The sequence below is a fragment of the Liolophura sinensis genome, chromosome 12, assembly GCF_032854445.1.
Source record: "Liolophura sinensis isolate JHLJ2023 chromosome 12, CUHK_Ljap_v2, whole genome shotgun sequence".
Taxonomy (NCBI): domain Eukaryota; kingdom Metazoa; phylum Mollusca; class Polyplacophora; order Chitonida; family Chitonidae; genus Liolophura; species Liolophura sinensis.
In genome coordinates this window covers 30,867,727-30,886,923 of record NC_088306.1, presented here as the reverse complement: position 1 = coordinate 30,886,923, position 19,197 = coordinate 30,867,727, and the positions used below count along the sequence as shown (strand labels likewise).

The 19,197-nt window shown below is 39.0% G+C and overlaps 2 protein-coding genes across 2 annotated transcripts in view; both read right to left on the bottom strand.

Moving 5' to 3' along the window:
- LOC135479882 (DNA polymerase alpha catalytic subunit-like) overlaps positions 1 to 19,197 on the bottom strand; it is a 338,179-nt gene that overhangs the window by 10,848 nt on the left and 308,134 nt on the right. The gene's annotated exons all lie outside the window — the stretch shown is intronic.
- LOC135479291 (trace amine-associated receptor 7b-like) lies at positions 12,655 to 13,721 on the bottom strand. Its single transcript, XM_064759112.1, has 2 exons — positions 13,535 to 13,721; positions 12,655 to 13,112 (listed from the first exon to the last, which is right to left on the bottom strand). The coding sequence occupies exons 1-2, from the start codon at positions 13,719 to 13,721 to the stop codon at positions 12,655 to 12,657; spliced, it is 645 nt and encodes a 214-aa protein (XP_064615182.1).

Below are 19,197 nucleotides of genomic sequence, written 5' to 3'. Positions count from 1 at the left end.
TTATTAAGATGAAGATGAAGTCTGCCTACTGTTGATTTCACTTTTATTAGGATGAAGATGAGGTCTCCCTACTGCTGATTTCACTTTTATTAGGATGAAGATAAGGGCTGCCTACTGCTGATTTCACTTTTATTAGGATGAAGATGAGGTCTGCCTACTGCAGATTTCACTTTTATTAAGATGAAGATGAGGTCTGCCTACTGCCGATTTCACATTTAATAAGATTAAGATAAGGTCTGCGTACTGCAGATTTCACTTTTATTAAGATGAAGACAGGGTCTGCTTACTGCTGATTTCACTTTTATTAGAATGAAGATGAGGTCTGCCTACTGCCGATTTCACTTTTATTAAGAGGAAGATGAGGTCTGCCTACTGCCGATTTCACTTTTATTAAGAAGAAGATGAGGTCTCCCTACAGCTGATTTTACTTTTATTAAGATGAAGATGAGGTCTGCCTACTGCTGATTTCACTTTTATTAAGATGAAGATGAGGTCTGCCTACTACAGATTTCACTTTTATTAAGATGAAGATGAGGTCTGCCTACTGCTGATTTTACTTTTATTAAGATGAAGATGAGGTCTGCCTACTACAGATTTCACTTTTATTAAGATGAAGATGAGGACTCCCTACAGCTGATTTCACTTTATTTAAGATGAAGATGAGGTCTGCCTTCTGCCGATTTCACATTTAATAAGATTAAGATAAGGTCTGCGCACTGCAGATTTCACTTTTATTAAGATGAAGATGAAGTCTGCCTACTTTTGATTTCACTTTAATTAAGAAGAAGATGAGGTCTCCCTACTGCTGATTTCACTTTTATTAAGATGTATGTGTATATGAGGTCTCCATAATGCTGATTTCATTTTTATTACAGTGTACATGAGCTATAAAATTATTATTCATTACACTGTTATTAACATGTATATGCATATAAAGTCTTCTTACTGCTGATTTCACTTTTATTAAGATAAAGATGAGATCTGCTTAAGGCTGATTTCACTTTTATTAAGAGGAAGATGAGGTCTGCCTACTGCAGATTTCACTTTTATTAAGATGAAGATGAGGTCTCCCTACTGCAGATTTCACTTTATTAAGATGAAGATGAGGTCTCCCTACTGCTGCTTCACTTTTATTAAGATGTGGCACATGTATGACCAAATTTACCACAACTTGACCTTCTTTCCAATTTCTTTTCCTTCCACTGCAGAGAAAAAAAACCAAGGTCAGCATTAATTTCCATCCTCCTCACTACAGGCGTACACAGCAATACCTAAAAACCTCAAACCATTCCACAAAGAGAGCCCTGTCCTTACTGGTGTTCCTTAAACCAGGAATAACAGAAATATGATTGTAGCCACATTATGGTGGGAAGAAATGTGGCAGAACTTTGCGGGGGATGGGGTGGGGTGGGGGGTGGTAGCAGAACCATCTACAGAATACTGGCAGATCCTCCCACGTACGACAAAAGAGGAATTTAGGATGAACTGAACTTACAGGGGCAGCATTTGTGAGAGGCCCAGCTGTTTAAGAAGAAGACAAAATAGCCAAGTCAACTCAGTGTCTTCGGTACTAATATAGACATGTTTATAGTAATATTTATGGCTTTAAATTTACTGATTGAAGTAATATCAACACCATATTAACTTTGGAAACTGTTTCAACTTTTTAAATTTATCAGTGTTATGTTATTGCTATGGGGGCCCACATTGTAAGTAGTGCATGCATCTATCAAACCCAACCATCTATATTTGTCCCAGCTCAATCACAACCTTTACGAACAAATTAGTGAACTGTACTTTTCTCTATTCAACAGCACACAGTCCTGCTGAACGTCTCTTTAATCTAAACTGGCTGAAGCAGCTTGACTAGCCTGCAATGACTATACTATCGTCAACTTGACTCAGCTACTGTTACTTGTCCTACATATTATCCAACAGCCTGCATTAATGAATAATGACAAGTTCAAAGTGGTGAACATGCACATGGTAACATAATCAAAATGTTGTGATAACTATATGTTTATCTATGCAACCTGTTATCAACAAAATCAGGGCACACATACCACAGCTTACAATTCAACTCCCTCCTTTGTATCACAGGACATCCGTCTTTTTTCTTGTCCCTTTCTGAAAAAGAAAACTTGAAAAATGTCACCATTTCTCCCTATCTTATGACAAGCATATTTAAAACTATCATTAAAAATATGTCAGTTGGTAGGCCATTTTATTGATATTTTCGATGGAATTTTAAAAAAAAAAACCCTTCCCTCAGTGTTAATTTCTTCAACATGTCTATCTTTTTTTTATCTTTTTTTTTAATTTGTCAAAGAAACCATTCATGGGAGGAACCAGAGGAGGTCAGATTATATCACAAGGTGGCAGGTTGAAACTTTTCAACAGTACAAAAACTATTGAAGTCGGGTGGTCGCCATTTTAAAATTTTTGAATGTCCGATGCAGCATTCATCATTACTGTTGAAAGTCTCGGCCGCTTAGGACAGGCTGATATAGAAATGGGTGGCAAAATATATTGGCCGTTGGACAGGCGCCCGCATATTACAGGTCGTCTAACATGGAAAATTGTTTGGTCGCGGCAGAGAGTGGTCGCTTACGGCAGATGGATGCTGATTACAGGTGGCCGTAGGTACAGGTTTGACTGTATTCAAATTTACCTTTTCCTGCATCGCGCTTCCAAAACTGGAGAACTCCATGTTCCGCGGCAGGGCACGCGGAGCATGTGTAACTGTGGCACATGCATAATGTTACGTAGTCTCTGCTTAATCGACGTATACCTTAAAAACTGATATATACCTATGTCCTCTTCTCACTATTTCGATGGTTGCTAAACATGGTCGTTGGGTCTGGCCCAGCAATATACTGGGTCTACCTAACATATAATCCATTGTTGGGTCGTTCAGTGTATAATTTATATTGGGTTGGGTAGACCCAATATTGTGTATATATGAGCAATAAATTTTATATGGCATCTACCAATCGTGTAGTCATATGACTGAAAAATTGTTAATCACGATGTTACACCCCAAGCACTCACTCACTCACTCACCAATCGTATAGTCGATGGTTGAGTTGTTTTGTGTATAATTTGTATTGAGTCTGTTCGACTCAGTGTTATGTATGTACGAGCGATGGGCACAGATGGGCAGACGGTGAGATACATGGACAGATGCTGAAGCAGACTGCTAGATGCTCAGAGACAGGCAGGTAGATGCTCAGAAAGATGGGCAGATGGTCAGACGGTAAGAGACAGATGGGTAGTCTCCGAGACTGATGGACAAACGCCGAGACAGATGGATAGGTGCTGAAACAGAAGGGCAGATGCTCAGAGACAGACATCAGGTTATCAAAGAGATAGACAGATGGGCAGACTCCAAGACTGATGGACAAACGCCGAGACAGATGGATAGGTGCTGAAACAGAAGGGCAGATGCTCAGAGACAGGCAAGCAGGTTATCAAAGAGATAGACAGATGGGCAGACTCCGAGCCAAGAACATTCCACCGTCGATGCCAGTCGGTATATTAAGGGTATATTAAGGATTGGCAATGTCATATTTGTGAAAGGCAAGTGGTCTCCAGCGAACTTCGTGTAATACTACACGAAAGAGAGTGGTCGGCTTATTGCCACCAAGGCCGTGACAACTTTGACAGATGGGCAGAAGACAGACAAATGGACACAGACTGCTGGGCAGAAGACAGAGACAGGCAGAGGAGATGGACACCTAATGGTGACAGAGACACGCACTTACTTTTTCGGCATAGTGACCTTGAACTCACACTTTCTGTATGCGTTAATTTGTGTGTTTATTTAAATCAACCAATCGTATTCCAAATATCGGTATAACACATAACATATCAGAAATTTCATTACTCCATTAGAGCCTCACACCTCATTTTTGACAGCTGCATCATAAAATAAACCGGTTAATGACCAGTAAAATAACGACTGTTATCTTGCAACTGATCTGCACCTTGTCCTCGAATCACAGCCACAACTTCTAAAGCCAGAGTAAATGGTTATATGTGAATATAGAAACAAGCTTCTGAACAAACACCAGAAATCACGTTGCTGAGCAGAAGGAGCTTGAAAATCTATGAGAATTTCATGAATGGTGGCATCCGAGTTTGAACCAAAGCAACTGCTACCCGGGACACATGGAGAATCTGTCTGAAGTAGCAGACATTCCGAAGCCACAAAAATGCACAACAAACACAAACAACTTAATCATTCCTATTGCTGTCTCCCAACAGTTCAAATCTAGACCTTCGTTTTGTGGCCCCACGGTATGTTATACTCTACCCTGAAACATTCATCATAAGACATCCATTTCAAACTTTAAAAGCCAAGCCAAACCTGGTACAGAAAGTAGAAACAAAGGATAGTATATAAATCTCTAAGTTCTGAAAGTTCTGAATGAGCCTTTCTTTCTTGTCCTTGCTGTATATTTTATACTTCCTCATGCACATTATGTAACTCTCCTTGCTGTATATTTTATACTTCCACATGCACATTATGTAATTCTCCTTGCTATATATTTTATACTTCCACATGCACATTATGTAATTCTCCTTGCTGTATATTTTATACTTCCTCATGCACATTATGTAACTCTCCTTGCTGTATATTTTATACTTCCACATGCACATTATGTAATTCTCCTTGCTGTATATTTTATACTTCCACATGCACATTATGTAATTCTCCTTGCTGTATATTTGATACTTCCTCATGCACATTATGTAACTCTCTTTGCTGTATATTTTATACTTCCACATGCACATTATGTAATTCTCCTTGCTGTATATTTTATACTTCCACATGCACATTATGTAATTCTCCTTGCTGTATATTTTATACTTCCTCATGCACATTATGTAACTCTCCTTGCTGTATATTTTATACTTCCACATGCACATTATGTAATTCTCCTTGCTGTATATTTTATACTTCCACATGCACATTATGTAATTCTCCTTGCTGTATATTTTATACTTCCTCATGCACATTATGTAACTCTCCTTGCTGTATATTTTATACTTCCACATGCACATTATGTAATTCTCCTTGCTGTATATTTTATACTTCCACATGCACATTATGTAATTCTCCTTGCTGTATATTTCATACTTCCTCATGCACATTATGTAACTCTCCTTGCTGTATATTTTATACTTCCACATGCACATTATGTAATTCACCTTGCTGTATATTTTATACTTCCTCGTGCACATTATGTAATTCTCCTTGCTGTATATATTATACTTCCTCGTGCACATTGCGTAATTCTCCTTGCTGTATATTTTACACTTCCTCATGCACATTATGTAATTTTCCTTGCTGTATATTTTATACTTCTCATGCACATTATGTAATTCTCTTTGCTGTATATTTTATATTTCCTCACGCACATTATGTAATTCTCCTTGCTGTATATTTTATACTTACTCATTACGTAATTCTCCTTGCTGTATATTTTATACTTACTCATGCACGTTATGTAATTCACATATTAGTATGTTGACAGAGTATTATCCTTTGTAAAAACGTCTATCATTCTTTGTATCATTAACAAACAACTGTTATAAGAAAAGTAAAAATGGCTTTTAACACAGAAATTGTCCTAGTCTTGATTTTACGTACTACCACTGCAATACAAATGAGCTCGGCTCTTACAAATTTAAGTTTACACCTTGAGTCATTCTAAGGTGCTTAATGTCGACGTGTGTTCTGGGCTTCAACATACACACATAAAAGCTGCAGTAAACAAGTTGTACGGAGTAGGTACTTTTTGGAACAAACAATATAAATCAAACATCTCAATTTTTCAGGACTTTGTAATGTGATGACAGTGTTTATGCCACTATTTTCTCTTTCCAAACTTCATGTTGTTTAATTTCCTCCTAGTCTGTGGCAACGTTCTCGATCGCAGGCCATCAGATTTTCCCACTACTTTCAGGATATGATTTTGACGTAAAACAGCAACTTTGGCGATCAAGTTGTAGCTAAACCCCTTCATTAAAACTTTCCCCTCTTTTATGGTCCACCTTGTGTGTTTTTTCAACTGTCTCGTCTTATGGCTGACAGGATCCGAAAAATTTCACTATTCAAATTTCAATCTGCTATTCAAATACCTGCTCATAAAATGATCAGGTAATATGATACATTATGCAATTCAATGAAACTAAATGAGACCCAATACACTGACATCCCTAGAACATATACCAACTACGAACTGGTATGAGAGGAATGGTATGAGACACATGAATGCAAAACTTCAGCTCAATGCATAAAGGACCGAAATCGTAAATTTGGTAATTTACGGTTCTTTATATGCTCACAGAGCATCAGCGATGGAACAACCTCTTCCGTCAATGTGCTTTATATGCATGTAAACCTTACGGTCAATACGTGCAGTACGTTTTGAAATACCACCCCAAACACTTTGAGATAACACCCCAAACACTTTGAGATACCGTCCCAAACACTTTAAGATAGCACCCAAACACTTTGAGATACCACCTCAAACACTTTGAGTGACCACCCCAAACACTTTGAGGTACCACCCTAAGCACTTTGTTTAACATTGATTCTTATTCTCATTTACCTTGACACGACGTCAAAACAGCAATTTATGGTCTTTTGATTAAAAGTAGGATGCTCCTCGGCCTGGAACAAAAAACACTGATACTAGGTGCACGTAAATGTAAGAGAAATCCGTTTATATCGATGTTCATTTTCTTTGTGTACTAACATTTCCTCGTGGGTGAATCATACGAAAGAGGGTACAGTGGACTATTGTTTTAACTCCGATGACATGGGACATTACATTGTGCTTCCGGAAAGATTTGTGCTAATCTAACATATCCCGCAAAACGCGGCACGTCTCTAGGTTTTCTCATATATACAGTATATATTATATACACGGCCGATTCCAATACAAAATATTGTCTATCAAAAATACACATTACCTGTTATGACACAGTTTACAATCCTCATAACAATCCCTACTTTGCTCTACATAAGTATTCTTCTGCCTGTTGAGTGAAGTACACAGCCCGTACACAGCCCGTACTCATCGATATTAGATGATGGTCTGTGGGGCTGTCATTAGTTATTACCGGTAAATTCATCTTCATACAGTGTCGAACAGTTAGCTTTTAAAGCCTGGCGTTTACAACAATATTCTATTGGAACGTGCAATGTATCGACACCTACAATATATAAAGGCTCTACCAAGCCATCCCTCTTCCTCGTCATACAGCAAGCGTTAAGATCTAAATGGATGGAAATTCCTGTCGGAAAATTTTTGAATAATTAATACTATAATGGATTTTTATTGTTTACAATATTTGAGAATCTGCTGATTACATCACCAGTATGGCAGCTGTGAGATCAAATGCGGCTTACACTGACTTCCTCTCCGGTTACACGTGGGAAAGTCTTCCAGCAACAACCGGAATGTCGTGGGTTTCCTGTGGGCTGTGCCCGGTTTTCTCCACTATAATCCACACCGTCGTCACATAAGTGAAGGAGTTTTAGAACGGTTTCAGTCTTTCTCATTTACCACCTGTGCTGGATTTAAAGGAAACCACAGACTCTTCAGATGGTACATGTTACCTTAACCTATATTTGTACAAAGACCAAAGCGGTTTCCTCTCTCTTTACAAGAGGGGTAGTTTCAATTTTGACTTTGTAAATTATCTTTACATGGGCAGCAATATACCGAAGGGTCCTGCATATGGCGTGTTGTTAAATCCTGCGTATTTGTGTGACGATTTCAATCCACGTCACAAGTTACTACTGCAAAAACTAGTGTGTTAGAGTTATTCCATCAAACGCCTTCACTCCAAGTGTCTTATGTTTTAAAATGAGTACAATTCTCGTGAAATTAAATATGGGCAAGGCGTTCAGAATCGGTACGCCTCATGAATGTGTCTAATGTAGCTTAAACCAGGGGCTAGAGGCTGTCTATTCATCGTGTTGGATTATATGGTCATGTTGGATATATGAACAGCTGAAATCAAAGCGCAACTGAGATACAAATTATATTGTCGACAACTGATATTCTAGGAAGGTACACGATTTGAATACTGATTTCATTCAGTCGCCTAGAACATACCTTGCATCTTTCCAACATCATTGGAAAAAGCTGACTGCTTCTCTTTGAATGATTCCTATCTATTTTTCTACTTTATATACTTTCTCAGTTCTTTGGTTGTTTGTGTTACACGTCGTTTTGGGAAATGGCCTTGTGCTAATTGGCCTAAGACAGGTAGGAAATTGCAGGTCCCTAGTACACTTTTAAAGTAGAATAAGGTAAAAAATGCATTGATGACTTTTTGCAATTTATTAGGCGTCACTAGTCTAGAATTACTCAGAATGCTGTATTATCACCACATTTAACATTCAATAATTTTAAAACAATGCAAAGGGAAAAGGCTTCAAGGGACACTCAGTCCATCTGCAGAAGCCTGCTTTATGCAGAAATACAATATAATTACATCATAGTGAGTTAAACCAGAGCAGCGATATACATTAACCCTAACGATGTACACTAATAAAATCCATTTCATTGCCTTATTAGATAAAGTTGAATTCTAACCGTTAATGTAAGCGTTTAAACAGTAGATGACTTGAGCAAAATTGGGTAAAAATTAGGGAGTGACAGTCACTGGTCTAGAACTAATTAAAAATACTGTGTAAACCGGGCCCGGGGATGCTTAGTCAACAAGCAGAAGCCATGCGTCCAAACATACATTCATATGCCATCTGTCAAGCAAAATGGACATTTCAGGTCAGTAATGGTAAGGTCAATTCTCAAAACAACGTGTAACACCATCCACCAAAGAACTGAGAAAGTATATAATGTACAAAATTAGGACGGTATCATACCACGAGAAGTAGTTACTAGTGTTCTGTTGTGTTGGAAAGACATGACAGGTGAAAAACCAGCGCAAAAATCATACCAAGAGAAGCAGTCACCAGCTTTCTGCCATATTGACAAGACATGAACCGCTTAAACCGGCGCAAAGTTAAACATCAATTACAATTCACAACTTAAAGTGCAGAACATAAAAGTAGTCAACGTTGCCAAGACAATCACGACGAAAAGCTATTATTAACATCAGTCCTTTTACCTGCTTAGTCCGTTTTTAGAATTTTTGTAAACAGGCATATAAATAATTTTGATGTATTTATGTAAAATTTTCCAGTATTGATGGAATTTTGTTATTGTGATTCAAGGCGTACAGCATACAGAGTAAAACCAGAGCAGGGGTGACATTGTGATAGACGTACACCATGGAGAGTAAAACCAGAGCAGGGATGACATTGTGATAGACGTACACCATAGGGAGTAAAACCAGAGCAGGGATGACATTGTGATAGACGTACGGCATAGAGAGTAAAACCAGAGCAGGGATGACATTGTGATAGACGTACGGCATAGAGAGTAAAACCAGAGCAGGGATGACATTGTGATAGACGTACGGCAATAGAGAGTAAAACCAGAGCAGGGATGACACTGTGATAGACGTACGGCATAGAGAGTATAAACCAGAGCAGGAATGACATTGTGATGGCTGGCAAATGTCATATGAAATCGGTGAAATACGGTCTCTTGTTAATTTACTCAGTCAAGGTTTTATTCTAACTATTATGTAAATGCATAAATAGTAGCAATTCCCTAGCGCCGTGGTTAAGCAGAATTAGGTTTTAAAAACGCAGTCTGGAAATTAGTCAAAATGCTGTATCGTCATCACGTTTAATACACAGTCACATTAAAAGAGTGCAAAGAGATCGGGCCTCGAGGGAAAAAACTGACCGCCATCTTATAAGTGAGTATGACGTTAACAACCTCATAAATACATAAATACTACTATAGTCCCCAAATCTCGCTTTTGTCTTTCGTCACCTGGCATCCAACACACAGTAGGGTTGTGAAGAGGACAGTTACATGGAACGGTCAACAACGACAATATGGCGTATACAGAGAGACAAACCACTAAATTTTGTCACTTGTACGTGATATTAAAAATAGGCAGGTAAGATACAAATGAGTGTAAACAAGATGGGAATGCCGGTACAGAAACACACAACACTGCTCTTTAAATGAGATACATGAAGTACTTAATTTTCGCGATTTCGCGGTCAATAATTCACCGCGAAAAATTATCCAATATTGAACCATATACTACACGTAGTAGTAATAATGAAGTGAAATCTTTGCCAGGGTGACGGGAGCTGCGCTATGAAAGCCCGACGGACCATATGTCCAGAGTTGAACTACTGGGAAGGTGACAGGTCACTTTGCCAGGTGTTTAAAAGTACCCATCAATGGTTCAAAAGAAGTGACACATGTCTGAGTACTGCTCACGGTAGGTGCGAAAGTAATCTTCTTACGTAGTGATAATCCATCCCCCATTGTTTTAATCTCGAATCCAGATCACGATGATTAGCGACACCGCAGGAAACAAGGGAGGGTTGAAGCCACCCATGATGATACTGTTTGATGTGCTTGAATAATTCCGGCATTTTATATCTTGGAAAATTTTTAGATTTTTTTTTTCAACATTCTTTTAAATCCACGAAAATTAATTCCCGCCAACATATTTTTGGAGAAAATCCGCAAAAAATAAATGTCAGCGAATAATAAGTACTTTAAAGTAGTGGCTGTTTTATTTGCCGGCCCATACAGCAGTAGAGAGAAGTAATACTACATAATGAACAGTAACCAGGACTGTCCAGCTTCAACAACAAAACAACAATGATTAGTGAGAAAGGTTATGCCTATACCGGATGGTCACCAACCCTACTACAGTACCAAACATACAACATTACACAAGATCAATACCTCACGTGAGCTCAAGAGCAATAATGAAGATATATAAAACTATGCTACAACATCGCTACTTGTTCAGTAACAAGTACATTTTGGCGCAGCGGCAATACAGAAGAAATTGCAATGTGTATAAAGTTTTAAGCTATGCTCACAAAGTTAGACATTGCCTTCCGTGACCTGTTCTAACCAGTCATATGCTGCTACCATAATGCGACTTCGGAAATTGAGAAATAGTACTCTTAAAATATCCACTGTGCTGACAAGGTCTTGTTACATCGTATCTACATATACATGTAATGGATATGCATACATTCAAGTGAGAGTCTCACCATTAAGTCCTATGGCTGATCCACCGCTCGCTCACTCATCAGCAACTAGAATATGTCACAGAAAATAACCGACTAGATATCTCATTAATTATAATCCACTATCCATTTTATCACGACAATAAAAACATTACACAATTACCTGTTACACACTTTTGTGCACCATATCTAGGCCCTCTACTGGCAAAAGCGAGTGGGTGTTGACCGCATGTCTATAAATCAAATAAAATATACACCAAATTTACAAAGGCCAGCGTAGAACTGCTGGACAAAATTCACTGAAAACAAATATGAATATGAATGTTTTGAAAACGAGATTCATCCGTTAACATTATGTTTCTCGACCAGTGTTCAGGGCGTCTTATATGATGTCTCCATCATTGTAGCCTGTGGCGTCAAAAATCGGGCATAGTGCTTCACGACGTGCTCGTCGGATAAGGTCAAACCAAAGGCTTTACAAAACGGCACTTGTTGCTTTCAAGATTGACGCTGAACACTTAGAGGTTAGGGTAAGGAAACAGCACTGGTTATCTCGGTGTCAGTTTCATAGGACTGGTTGGCTAGGTGTCCGTATAATGTGACTGAGCAGGTGTCATGTCTGGTGTCTTCGGCAGGACTTGCCACGCAAGAAGACACAGTACACAAACCTTATGACTCCTCGTCAACACGTGACTGAAAAATTGTTCGACGTAAAGACTCAAGTGTACATCATTTCTGACTGCATATTAATGAAAAAGTGACCCGGCAAGCTGTGTGCCTCTAATGTGCGTGCAACGCGCCCAACGATCCTGGCAAAGGCGGTTGCACACGAACGTCCTCAACGTCCTGAAAATGTTTTGGACGTTGGGCAAGTGCTGCAATGGTGCATCGGTGATAATGAATGATCCGTCCAAGCTCTTGTTGCGTTAATCCCCCGGCTAACATACCACGTACGTGGATGACGTCAAGATGGTGTTTGGAACTGAGCTGTTGAACGTTTACAACGGCTTGAATCAGATGTTAATATAATATTGATTGATCACCGTAACAGACATGAAATAATCACGACTTGGCACAAGGTTTTGTATCACTGTGCATGATAATGTCGGCTGAACTTTAGCTTAATGCCGAATGTACTTTTGTAATAGTCGTTTCCACTTTCAGGAAATGTCAGTGCACAGTAGACCGAATAAACAATGAATACAATTAAAGACATACAGCACAGAGAGTAACGTCATACGGCCACTTATTCTAAAACATCCTATTATTCTCCCATTTGTCATAGATCCGATATCAAAGCTCAACAATTACAACGATTTTACTTTCACTCTGGTCTATCATCAGCCAATCAATCCCTGGACAGTGAAGTTTCTGTCTGGAGTCTTCGTGTAACTCTGGTTTTGCTGTGGATTTGAGTCAGGAGATCTGTGATGTACCTGGCGAACCGGGGTAGTTTACCACAGGCACACCGGTTTCCTCCGTTCACGGGGTATTCAACAAGAGCCGTTCGATTCTGTCACGTCGGGATCAACTCTTCTGCGGTGGCGTGAATTCCGACAACACTGACACCGTATTGTGTTCCACATCAACGATTTTGCTTCGCTCCTAAATGCCGGGTAAATCCAGGAGTAAATCATCACATTAACAAAACTGTTAGCATTTCCCATCCATGTCACGGTGAATTCCAACCAAACAGGAATCACGACTTTACCGAACACACTGGTCAATGTCACCACAACATAAGGGCCCCAAAAGGCGAAGAACATCACCGTTGCGGTGATAATCAGTTGAACGGCTTTTCTCTCCCTATGTCTTCTTCTGTTATCGTTTCCGTTTGACGCGATGCCATCTGTGTTGATAGTGCTGCCAACGTTTCCTTTCTTTAAGGCTCGCGTAATGCTAATTGATGTAAACACGATGGTGAAACTGCTTAAAAAAGGGGCAAGAATAGCTGAAACCAAACAAAGCCAAACGTTACTCCAGTACATTCCACACATGGCACTGCTGGCGTTGTATTCATAGTAAAGCATATCTGCCATAGTGAAATTCGGAGCGGCATAGGTCGCCAGGGATGCTGTCCACAAAATGCGATCATTGAACAACATTTTTTGACGCTTAGCTTGTCTCTGTATTTCAAAGGGTGTACTACTGCGAAGTATCGCTCAACGCTCACAATGGTGAGTGTCCACACCGACACAGTTGCCGTTGTGCCATGCAAAATTCCAGAGAACTGGCACCAGACGGCGCCGTAAGGCCACCTTCCGGTAATGCCGGGTATTACTGAAGGGAGACAAGTCGCTACACCTAGGCTGAGATCAGTCAATCCCAAATTCGTCAAGAAGATTGTAGCAACTCTCGGGATTTGCCTAGAACCTCTTAAAACGACCACATTGATCACGTTACTGGCAATAATCAATAAAGATATTGTTAAAATTACTACTCCTTGAATAGTTCTAATTTCTCTTGAGAGCTCCGGCTGTTCATCATTGTAGCCAACGGTTGTGTTAACGCACAGCCACAAAATATCACACTCATTTAGCAGTGTTTTGTTCTCTAGCATTTTGTCTGCGGCACTTCTCCGATACCACTGTTTCATCACAGCTGAAACCTAAAAAAAAAATCAAACAAGGTGGAACTGTCTTATAAACGATTAAAATCATAGAGAGCAAAACCAAAGCAAAAGCGATAGTCCAATAATTGGCAAGTTGTTACACCGTTGGAATACAGCCTCTTCTCAGTTTACCTGACACAATACTATGTTGTCATCACATTTAACACACAATAACATTAAATATTATTGATTAAGGGAATAAAAACGATTAATGCTTGAAGTTGAGATGTCCCCATTTGAAAAACACGTAAAAGTATCGTGTGCTCAACTGGTTAACAAGTTCACAACTAAACACAGTACCAGATCTCTAGGTGATGTACAATCAAGAAACAGTGGACTTCCACGTAAAAGATACGCAATAAACTTACTACCTGGCAAACTTACATTATCATAGTATAACGAAGCACATCCAAACAATGTTATGAACTTTCCCATTTAGCTATTACCTGGTGTTACAACTAAGGTCCAGCGGAGAATGAACTGACTGACGATCCGATGTCTTCATCTGCTGAAACATCCACCACGTTATCATGGATTCAACGACGGTCCAGATTTAAGACGTTTCTGTTACACTCCTGCACGTATCATTAGGATTCTCCGTCATCAAATGGTAACAGGTAAACGGGTGTCATCAAATGTGCGTGGGAATCCGAAAACGACCAAGGAAAAAGAAAGAATCTTGCCCAAAGAAGCTTTTAATGAATAAGAGTACACACGACACGATCCATTATTTATAATCAATATACTTAATAAAACAAGAACCGTAATTAAGCGAAAACGACAGGAAGGAACTCTCAACGACAGGGTTTTATCTTTGATCATAGCAAAAAAGAAGCCTATTGTGCGCTAGGTTTTTCACTCAATTAACATAGATAACATATCCACTGACCCCATTCTGTGATTCACTTAAACCACGACTCTGACAGCTTTGATCACACAGCAAAAACGCTGTTTGCATGCACGATATGAGGGTTTTCCGTTAGAGATATCACGACATTTAGGTATGGTAAACAGGATTATTTACTGAAACGTGGGCCTCCGTGGCTTAGTCGGTTAGCGCGCTAGCGTAGCGTAACGACCCAGAATCCTTTCACCAATGCGGTCACTGTGAGTTCAAGTCCAGCTCATGCTGGCTTCCTCTCCGGCCGTACGTGGAAAGGTCTGTCGGCATCCTGCGGATGGTCGTGGGTTTCCCCCGGGCTCTGCCCGTTTTCCTCCCACCATAATGCTGGCCGCCGTCGTATAAGTGAAATATTCTTGAGTACAGCGTAAAACACCAATAAAATAAATTATTACTGAAACAGTAAATATTCCAGTTAGGGATATCACGACATTTACGTGTGGTTAACATGGCTATTCTCTGAAAAACCAACAAGCATACACGTTGTAAGGGTTTTCTGTTAGGGATATCACGACATTGACGCATGGCTATTCACTCAAAGGCTGACAAGCATACACGATGAGAGGGTTTTCTGGTAGGGATATGACCACATTTGCATGTGGTACACATTGGCTATTCACTTAAACACTCAGAAGCATTCACGATGAGAGGGTTTTCTGTTAGGGATATCACCACATTTACGTGTGGTAAACATGGCGATTCACTAAAACACTGACAAGCATACACGATGAGAGGTTTTTCTGTTAGGGATATCATCACATTTACGTATGGTAAACATGGCGATTCACTAAAACACTCAGAAGCATACACGATGAGAGGTTTTCTGTTAGGGATATCATCACATTTACGTATTGTAAACATGGCTATTCACTCAAACACTGACAAGCATAGACGATGAGAGAGTTTTCTGTTAGGGATATCATCACATTTACGTATGGTAAACATGGCTATTCACTCAAACACTGAAAGTATACACGATGAGAGGTTTTCTGTTAGGGATATCACCATATTTACGTGCGGTAAACATGGCTATTCACTCAAACACACTGACAAGTATACCCGATCAGAAGGTTTTCTGTTAGGGATATCACAATATTTACGTGCGGTAAACATGGCTATTCATTCAAACACTGACAAGCATACACAATGAGATGGTAAACTCTAGCATGTATACTAGTTCTGATAACAGATGCAAGAGACTAAAAAACAGCCGTGGAATCACAAAGAGCTTTGGCAACACCTTTCTTTTGATACAAGACGCACGTCATTGAAGTAAATTGGCCTGATAAACACTTGTTCTGCTAGCACGGTTATCAAGCAAACGACTTGTAACCCCCCAAAATATCTATAATAACATAACTTAAATAACAATCAAAAATGAAATCTCTGTAGCATAAATATTAATAACTCTAATCCAATTACAGCCTAATTCTGGTCTTAAAATTTAGTCTACAGGTTGAAATATCTGTGCCAGTAGATTTTAAAAAGACATTGCATGCACTCTGTTAAAAATGAGTATTTGCAAATATTAAGAAGCGAACGAAATAGTAAAAAATTACCATTTCGTGGGTGCATGAAACTTAATTCTGGATAAACGATTAGGAGTGTTAAACGATTATTTAGAATGGCGTATAAAAATGTCAGATCTAAGAGATGACGTCTTTTATCCAAAATCTGTAAAGAAAAAAGCTATACAGGCGCCTTCATACCCTAGCCTTTCGTAATTAATATTCGATGTTTAACACAGAAAACGTACAAAACACGTTCCACCTTAGCTATCTGCACTTTTATGAAAGGAGACCAGACAACAGAGGCACACTCAAAGTCTCCATCAAAACAAAGTATATATATATATATATATATATATATATATATATATATATAAATTTACATATATATAGTATGGTATATTGCATCAGAAGATTTAAAAATCTTGAAACAAATAGCATCAACATGTTCATTAAAATTAAGGTCAGAACTATGCAAGTATAAAAGTTGATGAGAATTAAAATATCTTTATGCTGAAATATCTAACGTGCTAATCCCATTCAATAAGATGAATATGCGCCCCTTAGCTCCAGATTATGAGGAAATCAACACAATTATGAAGTTGTCATGCGTTAACGGCGAAGGGAGGTCACAAGCTAAAATTAACGAGTTAGCTGACAGGACTTGAGGAGAGAATGAAAGCAAGGAGACACGAACTACCGAATGCAAAAACAAAAAAAAAATTAAAACATTTATTAAAAAAGTACAGACACAAAGGTAGTTGCAACTACCTAAACAAAAAATAAACAAAACCGTTATTACAAAAAAGACAATACAACAACTACTACAGAACAGGACACCTGGTGGCTCCCTGGAGGCGTTATAAACGGCCGGCAGGTTGATCTAACACGTATCCCGGCATAGGAAAGGTCGACGGTCATCCGTATGGCCGTCACAGAGCAATCTGAACGTACAACTGAGAACAAAATCACCCATTACACCATGGCAAAAGATCGATTACTTTTCACTAGTTACTGGTACGTAGGTAGATCCCTCAGCAACCTGCTTACGGTCGTGGGTTTCCCCCGGTCTCTGCCTGGTTTCCTCCCAGAATAATGCTGGCCGCCGTCGTATAAGTGAAATATTTATGAGTACGGCGTAAAACACCAATCAAATAATCTCATAGGAATACCTATACAGTGTTGATATATCGTTTCCTTGAATTTCACATTGATGCTATTAATGAGGAATTCTAGCAAATTGATGAAGATAGAAACATCTAATTAATGGTAACTCTTGTATGTAGCGGAACTGAAGAAGTTTTTGTGACATTTGACGTGAATGTAGTGGTGACCGGTTTTATTAAAGACCGAAAGAAATAGAGTAAAATGTTATCAATAATGCAGTTGTGAGGAACAGTAGTACAGAGGTTACAGAGATCACAAGTGAATACATCGTTAAGCGTCTGAATCTTCAAAAAGAGGATTTGGATTTTCAAGAATCAATATGCCGTTGACACCTAAATGTTTTTCATTTGCACCGCAGAATTTTCTTAAAGGACTGTACTTCTTATAGTGCTTTCGTTAAGAGCGGAGATTGAAATTTGGTAGCACAGCTTCGTGGCATGATCATTGCATGGAGATTTATGCAAAAAATGTAAGTGTCGGTATTTCGATGTCACGATACAGAAACTCCTTTATTGAAGAAAAAAAGGTATTTTAAATAGTTGTTCCAGAGTTAGACTAAGATGCACCACAATCACGTAAATAGCTCTAGTAACACAAGACGTGATAGCACGACAAATAAGTAAACATCTCTGCCAACGCACTGGTTCTAATAGCAGAAGGAGCAAGTAAACACATCTGATAACACACTAGTTCTAATAGCACGACAAGTAGGTAAACAGCCTCAGCAACACACTAATTCTGATAGCATGACAAGTAAGTAAACATCTCTGACAACACACTAGTTCTGATAGCGGAATAAGTAAGTAAACAGTACACAGCAACACACTAATTCTAACAGCACGACAAGCAACCAGACAGTTCTAGCAAGACACTAGTATTCATACAGGTACAAACGAATTCTACAAACGGTTTGACAATAAACCGGTTAGGCTAACCAGCTATGCAGTTCCCATCCATCCATTGATTTCCTTGAACCTGTCTTTGTTAGAAACCAGAGAAAGTTCTGTGGTGCATTTTCTCGTGATTTTTGAGATTTTAAGTGCCCTTGATAACGCTTTCAAGGCAACTGTTTGCTTGTACGCGTTCTCTAGGCTGTCATCAATAGGTTTCATCTTCTAAATAGACTGGCTGCTTTTGGCCCTTTTTTGCTTTTGGAAAGCAAGATCCATTAGTTTTGATAAAGAATACAGCAAGAGACTATCGATTGTGACGTGATGCTCAGCAGAAAAAGGCGCAGTTCAGTTATAACATTATCCTTTGTAACTATGATCGATCAATGTTACTTGCATTTGATGGGTGGCATCAACTGAAGCATATTTATAACTGCTGACTTATCATATATACTGATACCGCCTATAAAATATGACTGTATCTGTTAACAGTGTGATATTTGACAGCCTCTGATTATGCTGATGATTGATTGATACAACTTAGCGCCTGTTCACAGAATATGTCGCGGAAATCCGAACTAATGTATGTTTCTAAGAGTTTAAAAGAATATTTTTAGGCGCCTTGTATTTGGTCTTTTTTTACTCACAATGGATGGAAAAGCCATGCTGCACTTATTATTACTGATCACATCACGTATCAGGACCCCATTAGCACTTTCGTTTCTCGGAGGGCGAATGTAATTCTGTATATATTAGTTTTATAAAGTCTTTTCGCTGCCAGCCTGCAATTTTTAGTGTACAGGTGCAGGCGTGGTATGAAAATGATGCAAATTGTCTAAGCTTTGAGTTTGAAAGATGACAGTGTGAAATTCTGGGCGAGGGGACACTAGGAGACAGGTGGTGATAAGCCTGTCAGTGAGGTCCTCTTGGCGTTTCTAGGCACCCCTTCCAGCTGCAGG